The sequence below is a fragment of the Microcaecilia unicolor genome, chromosome 3, assembly GCF_901765095.1.
Source record: "Microcaecilia unicolor chromosome 3, aMicUni1.1, whole genome shotgun sequence".
Classification (NCBI taxonomy): Eukaryota; Metazoa; Chordata; class Amphibia; order Gymnophiona; family Siphonopidae; genus Microcaecilia; species Microcaecilia unicolor.
Genome location: NC_044033.1, coordinates 187,980,802 through 188,005,737, shown reverse-complemented (window position 1 = coordinate 188,005,737; position 24,936 = coordinate 187,980,802). Strand labels below are relative to the sequence as shown.

General features: G+C 44.3%; 1 protein-coding gene across 1 annotated transcript in view; it reads left to right on the top strand.

The window, feature by feature from the left end:
• Window positions 1-14,002: 14,002 nt before the first annotated feature.
• Window positions 14,003-24,936, top strand: part of LOC115465929 (tubulin alpha chain-like) — a 40,812-nt gene continuing 29,878 nt past the window's right edge. The window contains exon 1 of the mRNA XM_030196814.1: window positions 14,003-14,077. Within this exon, the coding sequence (XP_030052674.1) occupies window positions 14,075-14,077 (3 nt within the window). The 5' untranslated portion in view covers window positions 14,003-14,074. The remainder of the gene's footprint in view (window positions 14,078-24,936) is intronic.

Genomic DNA, 24,936 nt, shown 5'->3' with positions numbered 1-24,936 from the left:
GAGAGACACTGGATGGAAGGATGCAGAGAGAAAGGGAGAGACTGGAAGGATGTGGAGAGAGAAGGGACACTGAACAGAAAAGGGTAGAGAGATAGACACTGGTTAGAAGGAGGGAGAGAGACATTAGATGGAAGGATCAGGAAAGAGAGTAGATGGGTAGAAGGATGGGGAGAGAAAGAGGGAAGACACTGGATGGAAGGGTAGGGAGAAAGAGGTGACACTGGATGGAAGGATGCAGAAAGAAAGAGGGGAGACTATTGGAGGATCGGGAGAGAGAGGGGAGACACTGGAAGGATGGGGAGAGAAAGAGGAGAGCTGCTGCATGGAAAGGGGGAGTAGTGAAAGATTGGAGAATAAGAGGAAGAGGCATGGGGAGAATAAGGGTGAGAAAAAGATGAAAAGCCATAAGTAGATGAAGGAAATTAAAGAATGGATAGTAAGAATGAATTAAATCTGGACACAGAGAGAGGCAGAAAAATATTGAAGAAAGCAAAGAAAAAGGAGAGAAAAATGAGAAATGGCCAGGAAACCCTGGCAGAAGAGTTAAACGAAAGAAAGCAGAATCTAGAGACACAATGAGACAAAGTAAATGGCCATACAACAAAGGTAAAGAAAATAATTTTATTTTTAATTTAGGATAAAGTAATATGGTGTTAATAAAGTTTCAGAGACCAATACTTCCTTCCTTAGGTCAGGAGAGGATACCGTAACAGCATTATACTGACCTGAGGCAGGAGGTTTTGGCCTCTGAAAGCTCACTGAAAAGGATTAGTAAATTGTCTGAAATCGGATGCACTGAAAAGCAGCACTTTACCCTGTGTGACAAATGCATCTGAGTGTGACTAAATTTTGCTGGGGGGGAGGGGGGTACAGAGAAAATTTTGTGCCCACCCACTTTGGGTTCAGGCCCACCCAAAATTGGCAGTCTGGCTACGCCACTGGTTTGATGGTTGGCTAGTTGGTTGTAGAACAGTTCGTTGAACTTGGAGTTTGGACCTGACTGGTATTCTTGAGAAATCTACTGAGGAAGTTGTTAAAGGTCTACCTGTGCACTTTGTAAAAATGAAGTGATCAAAGTGATGAAGCCATCAAGTTAAGATTGAACGGCACGGAATAAGAGATAAGTGCTAGATCTAGATTACCATGCACGATCCTTTTTGGAACATTTTTGGAACAATTTTTGAAATATATGTGTTTGAGTATCATTTTTCATGGAAAGGCTTTTGTGTTTAAAAATGTAGGGTTTAGATTAAAGGAGCAGGTTGCTTTAGGAATAGTCATTTTTCTCCCAATGGGAGTTTTTTGCGACTCTTTTTTTTTTTCCTGCTGCTTGAAACTGATGATAGCCTTGGAGGTCGTGGATGCATAAGAAAGTTTGAGCATTCACCTGAGGCTTGAGGTTTCATTTTGTTTAATATTTTATTCTCCTGTTGTAACACCAAACCCTTTCTATGAGCACAAACTGATTTTTTTGGTGTGTGTTTGAGATTTTTCAGTTTGGTTGTCCAGTGAGTTGTCCATTACAAACAATACGTCATGCCGCCAAGGAGAGGCTGGAGGGAGGGGTCATCCCAGTTACAGCTTCAAACAATTACTGCTGAGCCATTAGAGATGGAGAAGGAGCAGAATCAGGGCTGCCAGCTCCTGGAGAAACTAGAAGACATGGAGCCCAGAAACAGAAATGGATATGGAAGTAGATACCTGTGAGTGAAAGATATAGAACTGTTTAGTTAGCAGCCCAGTGAGAGGCCACAGCGTTAACGGAACTGTGGAGTGGGAGGTGGGCTGCAGGTGGAAGTGGGAGATGTGCCAGTAGAACGGTTTGAGGCTGGAGGACTAAGCTCTAAAGTCCTTAAAGACTAAGTAAATTATATGGACTAAGTAGGATACTATCAATTCTGAGGATTACAAATTTCTCTCTATTTGAGTTTTTGAGTTGGTAATAATAAAGGCAGGAAAACCCAGACTGGCTCAGTTTAGAGTCCTGGATTGAACTTTGTGTGCTGTGAAGCACGATACCTTTGGAACTGTGATGGAGTGCAGGCTGAGAGGTGGACCTGGGTGCTACACTTACAATAATAAATAAGGTTTCAACCCCTTCACCCATCGTAATTTCATATATATTGTTTTCACTACTTTCTGAACTTGTGTAAAAAAAAATATCAAAGCTAGGAGAAATCTAAACCCCTAAGGCTCTTACACTCCCCTGTGGTAAATATTGTAAACCCTTCCAAACTGAATACCAGCTTATGAGGGGACAGATCTTTTGATTCTCACTTTTCCATTTTTTATCCATGTTCATCATCAAACACTTTTCCATCATGGGACTTACCTGGAGCTTAAGGGGGCAGTGCCATCTCTGGACTATTATGAGACTTAAGCTAAAGTTTTCAGGCATCATGAATCTGCCTCCTGCCAAAATCACTGGTGCTGCTTGGCTACCTTCGTTTACTAGAACAGGGAATGTGCCTTGCAACAGTTTGTCTGTCTTCAGGGAGAGACTGCTTAGATAATCACACATCCTGGTTGCTCCCAGGCTATATATCAAAATATGTGCCTGGACTGGATGAGTGAAAAAAATCAAGCATTACTGATCACTACCTTATAAGTCATCTCTCTGACATTTTCTCACATCAAGACATCCTTTTGTAAAATTGTTTTTTCAAACACCATTTCACCCAAACACTTTATCACTTTATTGTTGCATCTGTAGACAGCTGTGTTTCTCATTTGTGCTGCCCTGAGAAAAGGCTTTTCCTCCTGAACTGCTTGCTGCTATAAAAGATGATCTTTTCTTTTGCACTGTGCACTTTATTCCACCAGGAGAAGTTGAGTTCCGTGTCCCTGCAGGTATCATCAAGTGGGTGCCAGGATCACCTTTAAAATTATAGCACTGCTGCAACATACTGCTGGAGTGTGACAAAGGGGCACATCCCTTCCTGTACCCTTTCATGCAACTGAAATGTGGTCACAGGATTTTACCCTGCTTAATAATTAGATAAGAACATAAGTACTGCCCTACTGGGATAGACCGAAGGTCCATCAAGCCCACTATACTATTTCCAACAGTGGCCAATCCAGGTCACAAGTACCTGGCAAGATCCCAGAACAGTAAAAGAGATTTTACGCTGCTTATCCTAGAAATAAGCAGTGGATTTTCCCAAGTTCGTCTTGCTCATCTTAATAATGGCTTAAGGACTTTTCTTTTAGGAAATTATCCAAGTTTTTTTAAACCATGCTAAGCTAACTGCTTTTACCACATTCTCTGGCAATGAAGTCCAGAGTTTAATTACATGTTGAGTGAAGAAATATTTTCTCCAGTTTGTTTTAAATTTACTACTTAGTAGCTTCATTGCGTGCCCCCTATAGGTGATACCACTCTTCAACGACAGATTACTCTGCTAACAAAACACAGACAAAATGGTAACTCAAGCCCCATTTTCAAGGCCTAAACATAGAAACAGAGAAAAATGTAGGCAGATAAAGACCATATGGCTTATCTAGTCTGCCCATCCATGCCATCTACTCTTCCTATCGCTCCCTTAGAGATCCTATGCACTTGTCCCGACCTCTCTTGAATTCAAATACTGTTTTCATCTCCACCACTTCTACCAGGAGGCTGTTCCAAGAATTTGCCACCTTTTCTGTGACAAAGTATTTCCTCACATTACTTCTGAGTCTATCTCCTTTGATCTTCATCCTATGCCCCCTCCTTCCAGAGCTTCCTTTTAATTGAAAGACTTGCCTTCTTCTGTGCATTTAAGCTGCATAGGTATTTAAATGTCTCTATCATATCTCCCCTCTCTTGCCTTTCTTCCCAAGTACAGTGATACCTCGGTTTTCGTCGATAATCTGTCCGAAAACAATCGACGAAATCCGAAACCAATGAAAACCAAGGCAACTATTTCCATATGAATCAATGTAAATCCAATTAATTTGTTCTAGACACTCCAAAATACATACCAAAAACACATTTTATAGAGAATAAATATAGTGTTTAATACTAAAAACAATAAGAAATGAATATAAAATGAATATAAAAGACTAATGTAAAGAAAAAATGAACATTTAACATGGACCTCGCTCCGTGTGAAAGAAGCGCAGCATCGGCAGTCTGCAGATCGCCTCCCTTCAGGCCTTCCCTCCCTGTCTCCCGCCCTGGTATTTATGCTATATTTTGACTGGTATAACTGAATACACATAGTTTTAGGCGCTGGGAAATCAACTAAATGTATTCTATATACCGCACCTAAATCTAGGTGCCTGCTTATAGCATGGATCCGCATGGATTTTGAGGTGCCATATATAGAATCCCCTTCCCCCACCCCCCCACCCCTGGAGGGCCCACACCGAGGGTACTCAGTTTATTTGCTAGTCATCTATGCGGAACCATGTCAAGAGGCTTTGCTCAGATTTGTCTGACAAGACCTGCCTCTAAGTGAAACCATGTTGCCTCAGGCCCTATAATCCATTGGATTAAAAAAAACTTTACTCTTCTCTGTCTTAAAAGCATTTCTATTAATTTACTTACCACAGAAATCATACTTACCAGCCTGTTGTGATTGTGGGCCCAAGTGTTAACAGTGCCAGAGATGAGCAGTTTACGGGAGAAATGGTAAATGAAGGGCAAGAATACAAAACTGCATTTGTTAAGGCTCATTCAGTAAATAAAACAGGACATATATATCACTTCATTATGTCTAAAAGCTAGATGTACTTAATGTAACAGAAACGTTGCTAGCAGAGACAGATGTGGCCATTCTTAATCAGTTATGTCCTTGCGGATACATAATCCATCATTTCCCAGAGTAAGAAGATGGGGGATGGGTTGTTTTATATCACATCAGAGCCTTCAGTTTCAACCACATGATGAATCTGGTCCTGATGACTCTGAAATGTTACTCATTCTGAATAAGCAATGGGGTTTACGTCTAGTTTATATTCCTCCAAATAGTGTCTGAACTAATGTTATCCACTCAATGGTTGATCTCTCTTAACCAGGATTTGTTGAAACTGGTAGTATTAGGGGACTTCAGTTTACCATCTCCCCCTACTCCAGTAAATGGTTTTCTATTAGCAATGATATCAATAAACTATTCAATCTCATTTTTTTTCTTCTGGATTATGTGCAGTTAAACACAGTTTATAAGTACATAAGTAATGCCACACTGGGAAAAGACCAAGGGTCCATCGAGCCCAGCATCCTGTCCACGACAGTGGCCAATCCAGGCCAAGGGCACCTGGCAAGCTTCCCAAACGTACAAACATTCTTTACATGTTATTCCCGGAATTGTGGATTTTTCCCAAGTCCATTTAGTAGCGGTTTATGGACTTGTCCTATAGGAAACCGTCTAACCCCTTTTTAAACTCTGCCAAGCTAACAGCCTTCATCACATTCTCTGGCAACGAATTCCAGAGTTTAATTATGTGTTGGGTGAAGAAACATTTCCTCCAATTTGTTTTAAATTTACTACACTGTAGTTTCATCGCATGCCCCCTAGTCCTAGTATTTTTGGAAAGCATGAACAGACGCTTCACATCCTCCTGTTCCACTCCACTCATTATTTTATATACCTCTATCATGTCTCCCCTCAGCCATCTCTTCTCCAAGCTGAAAAGCCCTAGCCTCCTTAGTCTTTCTTCATAGGGAAGTCGTCCCATCCCCGCTATCGTTTTAGTTGCCCTTCGCTGCACCTTTTCCAATTCTACTATATCTTTCTTGAGATGCGGCGACCAGAATTGAACACAATACTCAAGGTGCAGTCACACCATGGAGTGATACAACGGCATTATAACATCCTCACGCCTGTTTTCCATACCTTTCCTAATAATACCCAACATTCTATTCGCTTTCCTAGCCGCAGCAGCACACTGAGCAGAAGGTTTCAGTGTATTATCGACGACGACGACGACACCCAGATCCCTTTCTTGGTCTCTGGACTGACCATTTTCTAATTTGCATAACTCTACCTGTGCCAAATTCAATTCTGAATACAAGGCATCAGGGATGTGCATGCATATGAACGCCCTCTAAGGTTGCCAACTGGATCCAGTTTCACCTGACGGGGTTGATCCACTCCTGGGTTTACCCCAACGCATGTAGGGAAATGTAGTCTTGCATTTATTAGTGAATTCAATAGGGAAATCAGAACTACAATGAAAATGCAGCTCTGAACAGTCTTGCCATTCAAGAGTGGTGGGTGATGGGATGCCAGGTGATATGGGGAAACTCCTGCGGCATGGGGGGAGGGGGGGGGAGAACGACCGAGTTTCACTGATGGGATTTCAACCAGTTATCCCAGAAGGGCAAGGCAAGTGTCTTAACCTGGTTCTGGCACTACCCTGTTCAGAGGAAAGTTAAATGACCTGCACACTCCACAAGGGGCTGCTACAAGACGGAACCAGCACTTTATAGTTCCCCATACCACTTTGCTGGGAGCGGATAGCGTTTTCTATACCCTATAGCTGTAGTGTAGAATGAATGTAGCCCGTCTCAGACACTAGTGTGTTCCTGTGTCCAAATCAAAAGGGGAGGAGGACTGCACCTTCTCACAGACTGGAGGGAGGGCCTGAAGGAGCGATTAATACATTTGGCGCAAAGCAGCCTAGTGCTGAAATTGACCACGAGTGTCAAATTGGTAGACTGCTGACTGAGAACCAAAGACGCCCCAAATCGGAAGCGCAGTGGTCAATTGATCCACTCCTGACTCTAAAGCCAATGTGGAAGTACTGCAGTTTGGGGAACCATATGTGCACCGAAGCCCCCCCACCCCATCTAAGGTGAAGCTGTGCTCTGTAAATGAAATTGGAAAGCGGGCAGGGGCAGGAGGGAGTTGCTGGTTAGAAAGGCACGCATGACGTGACTCCTTAGATATTGGAAAGTGAGCATGAAGGTGGCATTTGCCTTCCACAGCTGGGATACAGAGGCAAAGCAGGCTATGGAGGAGGCCCATGTCAGCAGAAATAAAGGAGAAGGCGAGGGGGCTGCATTCATAAGCTCAGAATAGTCAGGCATCAGCCCATAGATCACTGGAACTAGACAGCAAAGCAGTAGAATAAGTGACATCCTACTATCCAAGGGAAGTAGCATGGAGACCTAAAAGGCACCCACAGGTATCAAGCAGCTGCTTCCACCAGCAGATATGGAAATGAGGAATTTGGGGACAGGTCCTGGAACAGCAACAGGTAGATGGAGGGACAATCAGACTCCTGCTGGGTTTTTATCAGTTGGGTATGAATGGAGGGGGGCACTACAAGGCACTAAACACAAACAGCAACATAATATATATGAGTCTGGCCCCAGAGACAGACAGGCTCTTCCTGTACCAACCCCATAGCTCGAGAATTTAATTTCACATTCACTTGTGCAAAAGAGACCTCTCAATCATTTTAAACTAATTTGTCTGCAGGATCAAGATATGCTTGGGCTCATTACCCTCAGAATGCTGACAAGGACACCATCCTATCCTGGGGGGGCCCTAGTAATGAGTAATGTGATCTTCCACATCACTGGGATGCGGAGATGTCTTGTATTAACAAAATGGTGACCAGCATAGCTATTGGCCAGCAGTTTGTGTATTCAAGTGTACTATTGTGCAGGTAACTGAAAAGAAATGCATACGATTGAAGTTGCTGAACCGTGGCCACCAGCGGAAAAACATTCATGCCTGAAGGGCTGGCAGCAAGTTTTTGGGACCAGAGCAGTTGGAAGGGCTCATGTGGCAGCTAAGCAGCACATCCAGTGCCGCAAGGGGGGGTCAGCTAACAGCCGAACTGCGATTACAGAAATAGTTCACAATGCGACAAGTCTTAATGGGTAAATATCATGTCATGCCCACATCTTAAATAGGAGCAAACAGCTTAGAGTCTGCACAGTACACTGCGTTTACAGATACAAATGGTGGACATTAAACCCACACATATGATGGAGCCTGCAAACATCTGCACCCAGAAAATGCGCCTGCCTCCAGCACACTAGCAGCATTCAGCCAGGATTGTCTTGGAAAGCGTGAGCCGAAAACACGTCACATGCTATTATTTGAACCAGGCAGAGCGTGTCATATACTCACGGGGTTGATACATCAATAGTAAATGCCATCTATACAATAAGACATGACATCGTATCAAAATACCAGCTGATATGATATTTCCCTTCTTCCCGCTGCTGGGCTCAGGACCCGCCTCTTCCCCGGCTTCCTAACCAATCCCCGCTGGGATTTCCTGTGACATCACTCCTTGTGGTGGGGTAGCCGGAAGAGGAGCACAGCTCATCGGCCTTCTTTTCTTGGGACATGGTCTCTTATCTCCATTTCCAGAGAAGTGCGAACTTTGACATGCTGGAGGATATTTCCCTGACTTTTCTCTCAGACCTCTTCTTCTACAATATAGAGAGGTAACATTCACCTGGAAAACTCGTAGCATGTGCTGCCTTGGTCAGTGGCTTGCCAGCCCATTACAGGGCTCTAAAGTGAAGGGGGGTAAAAAGGATGAGAAGTCTGCAAGGAACATAATAATAAAAAGTTGAGTCTCTGATTCCTTGAGCTATTCAGGTTCAAGCAAGTCCATGGGGGACACTATTGGCCAATCTCAGACCTAATGCTCAAGCTCCAGTGTTAAGTGAACAGCACCTGCCCATACTGAAGGAGCAGCACAGAAAAATGACCCTCCATGCGCAAGCTAATGGCATTCAAATTATATGTGTGCTGTAGACCGAAAGTACACAAGAGCATGAACGTTGCCACACTGGGACAGACCAAAGGTCCATCAAGCCCAATATCCTGTTTCCACAGTGGTCAATCCAGATCACAAGTATCTGGCAAGAACAGTAAAAATGAATTTAATGCTCCTTATCCTAGAAATAGGGTAGTGGTTTTCCCAAGTCCATCTTAATAATGGCTTATGGACTTTTAGGAAATTATCCAACATGTTTAATCTCTGCTAAGCTAACTGCTTTTGCCACATTTCTCTGACAATGAATTCCAGAGTTTACACATTGAGTGAAGAAATATTTTCTCCAGTTTCTTTTAATTTACTACTTAGTAGCTTCATTGCAAGCCCCCCTAGTCCTTGTATTGTTGGAAACATAACAATGATTCACGATCTACCTGTTCCACTCCACTCAGTGTTTTATAGACCTCTATCTTATCTCTCCTCAGCCATCTGTTTCTCCAAGCTGAAGAGCCCTAGCCGCTTTAGCCTTTCCTCATAGGGAACGTCGGTCCCACCCCCTTTATCATTTTCATCACCTTCACTGTACCTTTTCTATTCCACTAGATCATTTTTTGAGATGGTGGTGACCAGAAGTGGCACACAGTATTCGGATTGTGTCACCCATAGAGCAATACAAAGGCATTATAGAATTTCATTGTTTTCCATTCCTTTTCTTAATAATTTCTAACATTCTATAGCTTTCTTAGCCACCACTGCACACTGAGCAGAGGGGTTTCAAACCGTATCAATGACACCTAGATCGTTTCCAGGGTGGTGACTCCTATGTGGAACTTGCATTACGTACTATAGTTTGGGTTCCTCTTTCTCACATGCATCTCTTGCACTTGCTTAGATTACATATCTCTGCCATTTGGTGCCCAGTCTCCCAGTCTCAGAAGGTTCTCTTGCAATTTTTCACAATCCTCTTGCAATTTAACAATTTTGAATAACTTTGTGTCGTCAGCAAATTTACTCCCCCCCCCCCCCCCACCTTTTACAAAGTTGTGCGGCAATGCTGACACAGCCCATTCAAACGGCATTACCACACTGACAGCCGCTAGCACGGCTTTGTAAAAAGGGGGGGTTAGTTACCTCACTAGTTATTCCCATATCCCATCTCTAGGTCATATAAATGTTAAAAAAACAGAAGTCCCAGAACAGACCCCTGGGGAACCCTCCTATCTATCCTTCTCCAATGAGAATACTGACCATTTAACCTTACTCTGTTACTGACAAACAGAGCATAAGCGTGGACCAGTGGCGTAGCTATGTGGGGCCACGGGGGCCTGGCCCCCATAGATTTAGCCCTGGTACCCCCCCTGCCGATGACCCTCTCGCCCCCCCTCCCACTGCCAACCCGCATCGCCATTGCCTAGCTTTGCTGGCGGGGACCCCAACCCCGCCATCCGAGGTCCTCTTCTTCCGGTGCAAAGCTTCATTCAGTTTCTGAGTCTGACGTCCTTGTACGTGCAGGATTCAGACTAAGAAACAGAATGAAGCCTTGCGCCGGAAGAAGAGGACCATCGTGGGCAGGGGTTGGGGTCCCCCGCCAGCAAAGGTAGGCAATGGCGGCGGTAGGAAGGGTTAGCGGCGGGCGGGTGGGGCGTCGAGGGGTTCGTCGTCGGGGAGGTCAAAGTTGGTGGGGGTCGGCGGTGCCAGGGGGGGGGGGCTAAAATGTACCCCCTCACCCTCGGTCTCTGGACTCCCTTCCTGCCGAAGTCTGGCTACGCCCCTGCGGTGGACAGACGTACAGTGTATCAAGAAAAGGAAAGGACTCCATTAATTGACAGCAAAAAAAAAAAAAAATACAGACACACAAATGACAAAGAGGGGAGAGAGAAGAACAGCAATAAGGAAAGATTAGGGAAAACAAGGGGAAACTCTGACAAACATAACAACTTATGGATCCCTATAAGCCTGCGTTAAATAGCCAGGTCTTAATTCTACCTTAAAACTTTAACTCAGAATACTACGAACAGAGAGCAGTAGGCTAGTCCAAACATGCAGTGCAAAAAAGAGGAATGCGCTTAGGCTAGTCCACGTCATAATGAGCAAGCCCAAGTCCAGGGAGGACGAGGCAATGATCATTCACAGAATGCAACATACGGGCTGGTGTGTAGGGAATTGTGAGGCTAACTACATATTCCGTTTAACCAATCAATTTGATGAGCTTTAAAAGTCATACTGCTATTTTGTAAATGATCCTTTAATCCACAATAGGACATTACCTAGGGCAGTGGTCGGCAAACTCATTAGTCAACAGAGCCAAATATCAACAGTACAAGGATTGAAATTTCTTTTGAGAGCAGAATTTTTAAAACTTAAACTATATCTAGTAGGTACAGTTGTTATTTAACTTAATTAGGGTACTCCTAAGCTGACCTTTGCTAAAAACTCAGTCCTGGCCAGCATTGTGCAGTAGGACTGAACTCACTCAGTTGTCTTGGCTATTTCAAAGTGCAAGGAACTTGTGCAAGCAGTATCTACCATTCACATACTTTTAATAGAATTAGCAGCATTAAAAACCAACCATTCAAGGAAACTGTATAACTCCACCCCCCACCCACACAGCATGAGTTTGAGGTGCACTGCTACCAGGCCCCGCCCTGCTCCCACCTGCCCACCACCCTCAGCTTCCAACAGCCCTCCTCTCTCCATCCTTCCTGCCGGCCATGGCCACCCAGGGTTTAAACCTTACCTTTTATTTAAGTCGCAGCGACCGACGGCTTCACTTCCAGCTCCAGCTTTTTCCTTTCCCGCTCAGTGACTCCCGCCCGCCCTTGCGGAAACAGAAATACCTCATCAGGAAGGCGGGGCAGTGAGCGGGAAGTGAAAGGCTGGAGGAGGTGAGCCGTCGTCCCGTCGCTGCAACTTAAAATAAAGAAGTTTAAACCAGGGGGCGTAGCTACGGGTGGGCCTGGGTGGGCCCAGGCCCACCCAATTTCAGCTCTGGTCCGCCCACCCACTTTTTCTTCAGGTCCGCGCCAGCCCCAGCTCCCACTGCTGGCCACTGCTGCTTTTCCTGATGAGCAGCAGGGCCGGCGCTACAAAAAGAAGAAGCGCTCAGCTGACTGAGCTGAGCGCCAACAAATGACGACTCGACGAGAAAAAATGTTTTTAAAAAATGCGGCAACCGCAGGCAGCCTTGAAGCATTGGCTGCTGGCTCTGCAGGCTCCGCCCGTACTCTTACATCACTGCCCCCTGTTTGATGTGTGTTCCTTAACTAAAGGCTACGATTAAATATTTCTTTCGCAAAGGTAGCAACCATTTTTATTTTTCTGTCCTTTTTGTCTCCAAAAACATGGTAACCCTAACATTACCCTCCTACCTCATGACTTTCTAATTTCTTCAAGAGTCTTTCATGAGGTACTTTTTGTCAATGCCTTTTGAAAATCCAGATACACAACATCAACCCACTCACTTTTATCCACATGGAAGGAAAGTGCCTGGCACATGCACACAACAGTTTGTGCGGTAAGTGAGCACACATCAGCACCATTGTTCTGTGCCTTTAAATATAACTTTTCAATTGTTTTCACTTGAAATGCTTGTATTTAAGTGCATTAAACAGACGCCAATGTGTGCTTTTGCTTCAGATTTATTTCTTTCTCGGTACTGGTAGTTCTGTGAGCATTGGGAGGACAAAGCAAATAACCTCATTAACATCCATTTGACTACATTTAAATACAATTTGCGGTCCATCTCACATTGCTTCCTGCCCTAAAGCCCTCTTAGCATTCTGCACAGATTAATGTCACTGCTAGTCCAGTGCTAATCGGCTCTAATAGGCAGATGATCAAAAGCCCCACCGCTGTTCCAGTGCTCTAAAAATAGCGCTGGAACAGCACGGGGCTTTACTGGATCTATGATCAGAAATAATTGCATGCAAATTTAAGCATCCTGGGATGTGCTGAGCGGGGCTTCACACCATATAAGGGAGTTTCTTCCTTATATGGCATGAAGCCCCACCCAGCACATCCCAGGAACCACTGGGCAGGGCTGGGTGCCCGCCATTTTGCAGGTGGCACCGTTGGAAGGCCACCTCCCTCCTCCAAGTTAAGGTAGGAGGTGGGGAAGGGCCAGTAGAACCCCCAAGTATGGGGGCATTCACCCCTGGCCCACTGGGTCACTAGGGACATCCGAGGGATGTTGGGGGGGGGGGGGGGTAGGTGGGCTAGTGACCCACCGGATCTCCAGCCTCCCTGAACCTGTTAGGGGGGGCCTCCAGCCCCCTGTTGCTGGGGGGGGGGGGTAGGTCGGGTTGGGTGGGCACGGCGTTCCTGAGGGGGCTACTGCATTGGGGGCCTGCTAGCATGCAAATGCATGCTGGACAGGGCTCACAATTCCTTCCCAATGGTCTGCAAACCCTAATGCCAGCTCTGATAGGGGTTTCCGTGACCAGCGAGCCAATCTTTGGCGCACTGGTCGCTGATCATTGGGGATGAATAGGTTTAGCCCTGTTTTGCATGTATTTGCATGCTAGTTGCGTTCAGAGTCCGCGAGCGCGTTGTTTCACATGCTTGGGGGCTCTGATCATGGGGCAGTAGCAAATGCAGGCGCTAGTATGGCACTAACAGCCTCTAGCGCCTGCGTTTGCTTCTGATCATCGGCCCATAAGGCTGGCGTTAGGTTCTGAGCATTGGTCCCTCAGAACCTAATTCCAGCAGATAACGAACAATTTGCCCATCCAGTCTGCCCAGATGAGTTGATTCCTTTCAGCTTTCCTGCATTAACATTCTGGGATTTACAATCTTCATTGTTATTACACTACAAAATGCCAGGTGTACAAATTTCACCATCCTTGGAACTGTGAGAAATGAAAAGATGGGCTCACATGGTCTGTGGACAGATCCCTCTATTTGACAAACATCACAGAGCGTTTAAGAGACGGTTAGTGGAGTTCCTGAGAGACCTCGCTGATCACTTTTGACTCCTCAGGGAAAGCAGCGCACTAGGAACCATCCACCCAGTCACCCTTCAGTCAGTAAGCGGGGGGGGGGGGGGGGGGGGGGACGTGCCGCCCACGCGGAACCCGCACTCCAGTAGCGCACTGCAGACGCTTACCTATAAGAAATGGGCTCTCTCTGACTTCCGCAGAACGTCCGAACTGTACAAAGAGAAAGCAAAGCGGCCGCGCCCGCACTGTCGGCCAATAGGAGGCGGCAGATGCAAATTATCAGTCAGGACTAATTCAAGCTGGGCGGGGCCAAAGTCTCACGTGTATTGTTTAGTGACGTTGCAGGGCAAAGTGATACAAATAGCCCCTAAATTTCCTAAACATCTCCCCTGAGACTCATGATGGTCGCGAGGTGAGAGGCTCCTTTTAAGCCACCCAGCACCAGCAGCAGCTGTAACATCATCATCATGGTGAATATGGGCGTGGGGTGGACCCCCAGGCTTCTTGGGGAATACCGGTCCGGAGTCTCCGAGGTTCCAGGGAGCTCATTTGTTCCAGGGGAGTATCACGTGACTAGAGCACATGATGGGGCTGGACTGGGGAACTGACGCCTGGACTAAGGACTGTGGGCTTTGAATACTAAGCGCCCCACCTTTGTTATTTACACTCAGTTATTGTGTTCACAAGTTAATGTTGCTCATAGTCATAGTGATTTATGTATTTGTTTATGCCATTCAGTTGTTGATTAGTGGAGGAACACCAGAGATGATAAGGATTCTTAATTAGTTAAAATCCGATGAGTACAGAGTGACTTTTGAGTGTGTAGTATTGGTCTTGTTGGGATGCTTTTACTCCTGGAGGCTATGATAATTATTTGGTTACATTCATTAACTTTAATATTTGTCAGATGTCCCTATCTAGACCTTTCTGTGTACACTCCTGGACAAATTTTGAGTCTGTTTATGGGAGTGAAGTCAAGTAACTATTACATTTGTTTTAAACAACTAATTCTTCTCAGTGCTTCTGCTCCCATTTGTTCTCCAAACGATTTCTGATGACATTGTACCTTTCCTTACCAATGTGGTTCATAAGTCACTGCACTCTGGGATTGTTCCTGATTCCTTAAAAGTTGCTGCTATATATCTCCTGTTCTTAGAAAGGTAATCTTGACCCTACATTGGTTTCGACATAGACCAATACCCTACTTGCTGGTTCTAGCCAAACTTTTGAAAAAGTGTTGATGACTAAGCTTACTGAGTATCTGGATAAGGCATTAATAATTGGATCATTTTTGGTATGGATTCCTTAGAGCACAGAGACATTATTGTTGTCTTCTACTGATGTCTTTAGATGGGACTAGATCAGGTTTTCCGCAATAAATATGCATGAAATCTATCTTCATGCTTTGCCTCCATTGTATGCAAATAGATCTCATGCTGATACTATTCTTCTTGAAAGACTGCAAGTGTTTGGGGGGTTTCAGATATAGTCTTGGTTTGGTTTCATCTTTCATGACCAATGGATCAGAAGAAATTCAAATTGGAAATCTGTTGTCTTCCCCTAAACCTCTTCTTATGGGAGTTCCTAGGATTCCACATTTCCAGTGGTCCTTTTAATATTTAATTAGTGCTCTCTGCTGGAAGCTTCTTACGTTGAATATACGTTTTGGTATGTATGTTGATGACATTCAGTTTTTCCTTACAGCTGCTAATTCCGTTAAATCTGCTCATAGTATATGATTAACTGGTTGTCGGCTAACAAGCTTGCAATTCATTTTTAAAAAACAGAAGTTATGGTTGTTGGAGGGACTTCCTGTGATGATGATCCAGGAACGATCAACGGGGATTTCAAAGCACAAGTGGATAGGTTGCCTATACACATTATATGCTATGAACTCCAAAAGGAAGCTCTCTTTGATACAATGCAAGTACTACACAGTGAGCGTTAGCAGTAAATGTGAGAGACTGAGATTATGATCCACACATCTGGTTTAGGACTGACGTTCATTCCTGTAATGGTATGCACAAAACTAACCCATGTGGAGGCATTGCCCCTAGACAAATTACTTTTTAAAGTATCAAAATAATGCGGGTATCTTTTGCTACAATGTTCTCTGGCAGGAGGCATGCTTATGCTTAGACCGATACATGCCACCCTACAAATATAGGTCCATGGGAGACACTATCAGCCAATCTCAGTTAGTAACATAATGCATCACATAACAAACAATTTGCCCATCCAGTCTTCCCAATTGAATAAGTTCTGATCCTTAAGTTTTCATTTCTTTAATGTTCTGGGTTTTTTGATCTTCATTTTTATTAACAGTACAAAATGCCAGATGTACAAATTTCAGCATGCTTAGAACTGTGAGAAATTAAGACTGGCTCATGTGGTCTGGTGAGAGACAGAAGCTATTTGACAAACATGATCATAGCCTGATTTTATCACAGAGAGTTTAAGAGGCGGTTAGTGGAATTCCTCAGATTTTGCTGATCACCTTTGACTCCCCATGGAAGCAGTGTACTCCAGCTATGGAAAGTTGCTCAGCTAATAAATTTATACGTACTTGCTAAACTGAGTTTGCCATTGACCCCCTAATTCTATAACATTCACCACAAATTGTGCGCACAATTTAATTGAATAATGAACCAATTAGTGCCAGTGATTGTCTTTTTAACAAGTGATTTTTGACACAAATTATATTTAATTGGAACTTATGTATGCAAATTTAGGTGCTAGATCCATGCCTAAATTTTATGTGCAAAGAAAATTTGGGAGGGTCTTGGGCAGAACGGGGGGAGGGTGTTCCTACCCAGGGGCGTACCCTGACTTCGGCGGGAGGGGGTCCAGAGCCCAAGGTGAGGGGGCACATTTTAGCCCCCCCCCCCCGGCGCCACTGACCCCCCCCAGCTATTATCGACCCCCCCCCCAGCCATTATTGACCCCCCCTGGTGCTGCTGACCCCCCCAGCCATTAACGACCCCCCCCGCCGCTGCCAACTTTGATGGCCCCTGCCGACGACCCTCTCGACCCCCCTCCCACCGCCAACCCTCCCCCGCTATCGCCGTGGGCTACCTTTGCTGGCGGGGGACCCCGATCCCCGCCAGCCGAGGAGGTCCTCTTCTTCCCGTGCAGGACGTTAGAAACAGAACGAAGCCTTCGTGGGAAGATGAGGACCTCCTCGGTTGGCGGGGATTGGGGTCCCCCACCAGCAAAGGTAGCCCACGGTGATGGCGGGGGAGGGTTGGCGGCGGGAGGAGGGATCAAGAGGGTCATCGCAGGGGGTTCCAGGGCCAAATGTACGGGGGCCAGGCCCCCCCATGGCCCCACGTAGCTACGCCACTGTTCCTAACATTTTCATTCACTGTTATAGAATAAAGGAGATATGTGCCTCATTTAGAAGTGTACATTTGCATCACGTTTCAGTTGGTGCAAATGGCCGAACCTAAAGTTAGGCGCGAGTCTCGGGTGTAAGCGTCGTTATATAACTTTAAGCGTGGCTTATAGAATAGCGCTTTTTTCATCACCATATATAGAATTCATCCCTGCATGTAGCATACAAGTGTAGTTGCTACAAGTTTTATGTTTTTCCTTTGCCATTTAAAAAAAAAAATTCCTTGAGATATTGAGTAAACCCATAACTTCTAGATGATTTTGGCTGAGTACAAAAGCTTTCCAAGTCTTCAATTTGCTGAATGTGTCCAATGATTGTATCTTTGGTTAATTTGTCCTTTGAGCGGGAATGTTGGTACTCCTGACATAATTGATTTTATAGATGATTTTGCCACAAAGCTGAAGACAGTTCCCTTCTATTCTCCTAGGACTTTGCTTCTTATACTGCTTGTTTATATAGTAGCATAGTAAGTGACGGCAGATAAAAGACCTGAATGGTCCATCCAGTTTGCCCAACAGTCACATTCATTATCAATTCAAGATTTAAATCAACAGTGAATGTGATATTATTTACTTGATATCTTTCTTTGGTGTTTCTGGGACATAAACCATAGAAGTCCGCCTGGCTCTGTCCTTATGTTCCATCTACTGGCGTGGCTGTCAAAGTTCTCTCCAGCCTACCCTAAACCGGATCACCATATGTGGGACTCAGACTGTACAACCCAGCCCAGCACCGGCCTTAGTTCATGCAGCCAGAGTTGCCATCTAAGCACCACTTGGCATGCAAAATTTTAATTTCATGTCATTGGGAAGTACCTATGACCACAGAATGACACGTGGTCTTGACATGTATCTAGACCTACATATTGTTTGGCTTGTAGCTTGTGAGTTGACATAGTCATGCCAGAGACACTAAGGTGGTATTTTGAAGTTAGGCCAATAGTCTTGGAAAGAGAAACATTGACTTGGTAGATAACATAGCAAATGTCAGCAGATAAAGACCTGCATGGTCCATCCAGTCTGTCCAACAAGGTAGCCGAGTTTATCTGGCACTCTGCACAGGTTCCACTTCATGATTAAACACTGGTACACTTAATCTCTGTCTCTCCCTGCCAAGTTCTGGGCACAAACTATAGAAGCCTGCCTTGCACCAGTCCTGTGTTCCAACTACTGGAGTTGCCATTGAAGTCCACTCCCATCTTGATGTGGATCTGTTTATGCCATTTACGGGACCAGACCTCAGAAGTCTGCCTGGCATTGGTCATACTTTCCAACCTCTGAAGCTGCCATCAAAGCTCACTCCAGTTATGAGGTCATTTAACATAGTAATATAGTAAGGACGTTCCAGGCATCGACCATCCATGGAGAGAATGGTCGATGTTTGGAATGCCCTCTTGAGGGAGGTGGTAGAGACAAATGGTAATGGAATTCAAAAAGGCATGGAATGAACACAGAGGATCTCTAACTGTAAAATGGATGGTATTAAAAAAAAAACCTCAAAACTTAAGACTGCTTATGTGTTAATGTGTCAAGTAGTGCTTAGATGGTGACTCCAGCAGTGAAGAATTAAGGCTGGTGTGTCGGGCAGAATTGTACAGTCTGTGTCCTGTATATGGCAGTCCAGCTTAGGATGGTCTCAAACGGGGCTTCGACAGCAACTTCAGTAGCTAGAACCAAGGACAGTGCTGGGCAGACTTTTACGGTCTGGGTCCCGCAAATGACAAGATGAATTCTCTGTAAACCTGGATGATGTGATGGGGCAGTTCTACAAACTGAAGAGTAGCAAATCTCCTGGACCGGATGGTATTCATCCCAGAGTACTGATAGAACTGAAAAATGAGCTTGCGGAGCTATTGTTAGAAATATGTAATTTAACCTTAAAGTCAAGCGTGGTACCGGAAGATTGGAGGGTGGCCAATGTAACGCTGATTTTTAAAAAAGGTTCCAGAGGAGATCCGGGAAATTATAGACCGGTGAGTCTGATGTCGGTGCCGGGCAAAATGGTAGAGACTATATTTAAGAACAAAATTACAGAGCATATTCAAAAGCATGGATTTAGTGAAGGTAAATCTTGCCTCACCAATCTGCTACATTTCTTTGAAGGGGTGAACAAACATGTGGATAAATGGGAGCCGGTTGATATTGTGTATCTGGATTTTCAGAAGGCGTTTGGCAAAGTACCTCATGAAAGACTCCAGAGGAAATTGGAGAGTCATGGGATAGGAGGTAGTGTTCTATTGTGCATTTAAAACTGGTTAAAAGATAGAAAACAGAGAGTAGGGTTAAATGGACAGTATTCTCAGTGGAGAAGGGTAGTTAGTGGGGTTCCCCAGGGCTCTTTGCTGGCATCGCTGCTTTTTAACATATTTATAAATGACCTAGAGATGGGAGTAACTAGTGAGATAATTAAATTTGCTGATGACACAAAGTTATTCAAAGTCGTTAAATCGCGGAAGGATTGTGAAAAATTACAAGAGGCCCTTACGAGACTGGGAGACTGGGCATCTAAATGGCAGATGACGTTTAATGTGAGCAAGTGCAAAGTGATGCATGTGGGAAAGAGGAACCCGAATTATAGCTACGTCATGCAAGGTTCCAAGTTAGGAGTCACAGACCAAGAAAGGGATCTAGGTGTCGTCGTTGATACGTTGAAACCTTCTGCTCAGTGTGCTGCTGCGGCTAAGAAAGCAAATAGAATGTTAGGTATTATTAGGAAAGGAATGGAAAACAAAATGAGGATGCTATAATGCCATTGTGTTGCTCCATGGTGCGACCGCACCTCGAATATTGTGTTCAATTCTGGTCGCTGCATCTCAAAAAAGATATAGTGGAATTAGAAAAGGTGCAGAGAAGGGCGACGAAAATGATAAAGGGGATGGGACAACTTCCCTATGAGGAAAGGCTAAAGCAGCTAGGGCTCTTCAGCTTGGAGAAAAGGGGGCTGAGGGGAGATATGATAGAGGTCTATAAAATGAGTGGAGTTGAACGGGTAGATGTGAAGCGTCTGTTCACGCTTTCCAAAAATACTAGGACTAGGGGGCATGCGATGAAGCTATAATGTAGTAAATTTAAATGAATTGGAGAAAATTTCTTCACTCAACGTGTAATTAAACTCTGGAATTCGTTGCCAGAGAATGTGGTAAAGGTGGTTAGCTTAGTGGAGTTTAAAAAGGTTTGGACGGCTTCCTAAAGGAAAAATCCATAGACCGTTATTAAATGAACTTGGGGAAAATCCACTGTTTCTGGGATAAGCAGTGGGATCTTGCCGGGTATTTGTGAATTGGATTGGCCACTGTTGGAAACAGGATGCTGGGCTTGATGGACCTTATTATAACACAGGCACCGCATTATAAAGTTACCTCCATACAGTTTTAATCAAACTTAGAACTGAAAATAAATTTCTGGCTTTAAGAAGAGCCTGAAATGGCAGTCAATGTGAACAGCAGAAGCAGAGACAGTTATACAGTCCTACAGAATATCTTAGCTAGGGGCTAAATGGAGAACTTGTACGTGTCCTCAAGTATTGATTGAAATGGCAGAATATTATTAACCGGAGCACTTTGGACAGAATTAATCTGTATAGTCATTTTCAGGATGCAGACTACATTTTTGCATGGCATTATTTCTGCTGCTAGGAATGTGATGTATGATACCACCAAGATGGCGTTTCTTCTACATTCACAGCCAGTCCAGACTGACAGAGATGTACTCTCAGCTGGCAGACCAGACCCATTGATGACATATTTCTTGAAGATGTCCTTATGTCCTATTCCAGTTCTTCGGCAGCACATATACTAACATTGGAATGATACAGAGAAGGTTAGCATGCCGCAAGACAAATCAAAATCAGGTATGCATATGAAGCATCACATACCATATGTAATGAGTTTTTCTTGTTCGGCAGACTGGATGGACCGTACAGGTCTTTATCTGCCGTCATCTACTATGTTATTATGTATGTTCCCTTCTTTCTGTCAGTTTGGTTTGTCGGTCTCTGAAGCGTGATGTGTTCTGCATGTGTGCAGCAGAACGGACTGCAAGTGGTTATTCGTAAATGAAATCCAACAAAGCAAACAAACAAACAAAAAACCACTACGTGTAGTCCAACAGGTGCAAAGAAGTAGGGGTGGACCAAAAGACTTCCAGAACCCAATTATGAATGTAGAAATGTTATTAGCAAAGTACCTCACACAACAGGACCAGAAGGCTGCCTGCTTCAGGGGTCACACACTGTTACAAGCAACAATGCTTGGAAAAAAAGGGGGGGGCTATGCAGAAACAGTACCAGCCTATCCCGTACTTACTTAAATTTGCATTATCCAGACTGCAATGGTCTTAGATACAAATCAACTTATGCATCCAGCTTTTCTTACATAAGTACACAACTGTGGAACGCTCTGCCCAAAACCTTGAGATCTATTCATAACCATCTCAACTTCAGGAAATTACTGAAAACCAGCTTGTTTAAGAAGGCCTATCCCCCTGACCTACTAAATTAACTTTCTACTTCCTGCGACACAGAAAAACTATGGACCATATTGGACTTCTATCACCACCCCCTCTTTATTTCTTTGTTGCTCTATACTTACATTTCTTTCAAGTTGATTACTATATTGTGTATTTGTATTTAAGCCACATTGAGCCTGCACCTAAGTGGGAAAATGTGGGATATAAATGTGTTAAATAAATAATGTCTCCTCACAACAGAGATCTGTAATACTAGCAGTTTGTGAGGAGACTGTATTGGGATTCAGAGTCTCCTCATAAATTGTTAGTATTACAGATCTCTGTTGTGAGGATCTGTTATGGCATCTGACCATCGAATGCACAGCACCCTTTTTTCAAGCATTGTTGCTCATAATGTGACCCCTGAAGCAGGCAACCTTCTGCTGAAACACCTATGTTGGGTCCTGTTTGAAGTGCTTTGCTAATAAACATTTTTACATTCGTAATTGGATTCTAGAAGTTTTTCGGTCCACTCCTACTTCTTGCACCATTTATAAGCGATGCCATGCTCTGAGAGGGGAGGGGGTTGAGGCTTTGGTGGCAATGTGTGATGAGGACTTGATTTACAAGAAACCACTCTATTGATAAATCCTCTAGAGCTTTGGGTATACTGTTATTACGGATTCAAACTTATCAGTGGAACCACAAGTGAACGATCTTGTTAGAGGCTTTTTAGACTCAAGACAATTGACATCAATTAGATCTTTTTCATCAGAATCATTTTAGATAGTTGGTCCAAACTCTAATATTACCACAATTAGATTACTGTAATACCTTATATCTTGGAACTTCACAAAACTTATAGAGTAAGCTCCAATTATTACAAAATGTTATGGCTAAATTCATTGTCGGAGCTCATAAGTTTGATACAGATACTCAGTTGTTGATTTCATTGCATTGGTTACTCGTTCAGGCTCACAGAGGCCCTTTCACTAAGGCAAGTACAACGCATGTAGAATTACTGCCTGGCTACCACGTGCCCCGAGCAGCAATTCTAATTTTTACATGCATCCGATACGCGTGGTGGAAAATATTTGTATTTTCTGGCGCGCGGCGCTAACCGGGCAGTAATTGGCAATGTACTCACGCTGATGATTACCTCCCGCTTAACGTGTGAGACCTTAGCGCTAAGTCAATGGGTGGCGGTAAGGTCTCAGACCCAAAATGGATGCGTGCCAATTTTTATTTTGGCCGCATGTCCATTTTCGGCTAATAAAAAAGGTCTTCTTTCTCAGCGCGCCTTAGTAAAGGACCCCATAGACCTTAAAACTGCCTGTCTAGTTTTCAAGATTTTGAATGGTTGAATAACTGAACAGTTTTCCTATTTTTTTTTTTTTTAGTTACATTTGTACCCCGCGCTTTCCCACTCATGGCAGGCTCAATGCAGCTTACATATACAGGTACTTATTTGTACCTGGGGCAATGGAGGGTTAAGTGACTTGCCCAGAGTCATAAGGAGCTGTGTCTGAAGTGGGAATCAAACTCAGTTCCTCAGTTCCCCAGAGTCCACCACCTTAACCACTAGGCCACTCCTCCACTCTTACCCTACTTGAGAAGTTCCTCAGATTTCTCAACTTTTTTTGATATTAGGATTCACTTCAGCAAAGGATACCCATTTTCACCATATGGCCAATGACTCATTCTCTTTTCAAGCTAGTAAAATCTGGAATTGCCTTCCTGCAGAAATTAGACTTCAACTTTCATATAATGTTTAGGAAAAGTTTGAAAACTGTTTTATTCCATAAATATTTGATGTTATTGTATTTGAAAATTAGGCTAACTTTTTTTTTTTTGTTTTGCTTTTTGCTCAATTGTAATTGTTTTTAAATGTTTTGCTTAGATTGTGAGCCCATTAGGGACAGTGCAAGTACCTGTACAACTGTATGTAAACCGCCTTGACTCATACTCGAAACAAGCAGTATATCAAATTTATAACAATAAACAACGTATGATCAGTGACAATCCTAGGTTGGCTGTCACCCGGGGCGGATCGTCAATGCGCACCCCACCCCCCCCCGGGGGCCCCCCCAGCACATCAACCCCCCAGGTGCATTCTTGGCTGCTGGGAGCAGCCCAGAGGCGTAGCCAGGTTTTGATCTCAGGGGGAGCAGACTTTTACAAAATAGGCGCCAGATGTTGTCAGCTAGACAGCAGTGTCTGTGTTGTTGCTCAGGGGCTGTGGCGGGCAATGATTAATACAGGCTGTCGCTGTTGCGTCCTGCCTACAAGGAAACAGTAAGTTACATCAGTAGGCAGGACGCAGAAGAGGTTCCTGGACTGGCCAGAGCAGGCAACCTGTCTTCTTAACTTCAAATAAAAATATTCAAATCATGACCATCATCTCAGGAATAGCACACTCAGTCCTTCCACTGCTAGACACCTTGTTTAATCAGATGGGCTTTTGTTTGTGTGGTGGTTCTACAGGATGTGAAGAACACTAGTCTTGAGCATTTTTATTTTGGGTGACCTTTGGTGGCCCTTGCCCCAGAGCCTATTTTCAAACAGGGCTAGACACTTTGTGAAATAACACAAACCCCTGCAAAAAGACACCCACAACCTATACTGAAAACTTACCACACCAAAACAGCCTTAACCCACCTATGAAAAGACAATGCTATAAATATTACAGTGGGACCTAGAGAAGTGTTTCCCTAGGTGGTCCTGGAGTACCCCCTTGCTATTCAGGTTTTCAGGCTATCCACAATGAATCTGCATGAAAAAGATTTGCATGTAATGGAGGCAGTATATGCAAATCAATGTCATGCATATTTATTGTGGATATCCTGAAAACCTGACTGGCAAGGGGGGTACTCCAGGACTGCCCTAGAACACAAAACTTACCACACCATAACAGCCCTAAACCACCTATCAGAAGACAGTGCTATATATATTACACTGGGCTCTGGAGTAGAGAGTTGCACGGGGATAGAAATCTTACCCATCCCCGCCCATCCCTGCTGGAATCTTACCCGTCCCCACCCATCCCCACTGGAATCTTACCCATCCCCACCCATCCCCGCAAAAATTTAAACCATCCCAACCTGTCCCCACCCATCCCCGCAAGAATTTAACCCATCCCCACCCATCCCCGTAAGAATTTAATAGTACATAAAAGAAAGTTCCAGTCAGCTCCCTCAGTCTCTCTCTGGATTTGAGCCACAGCACTGTAGGCAAGGAAGGAACGGAAGTTGGAACTTGGAACACTCTGGTGCGCACATGTAAGATTTGTCTCTGATTCACTGGCAGTGTGTGCTGAGAGGTCGCCACATGCACATGCCAGTAGGTCAGGTGACATCTGATTCTTGTGCCTGTGTCAGAGCTGAGGTCTGTGCACAGCCTGGGAGCAAAGAGGATTAATAGTAACATAGTAAGTGACAGCAAATAGACCTGAAGGGTCCATCCACTCTGCCCAAATAGTCACACTCATGAT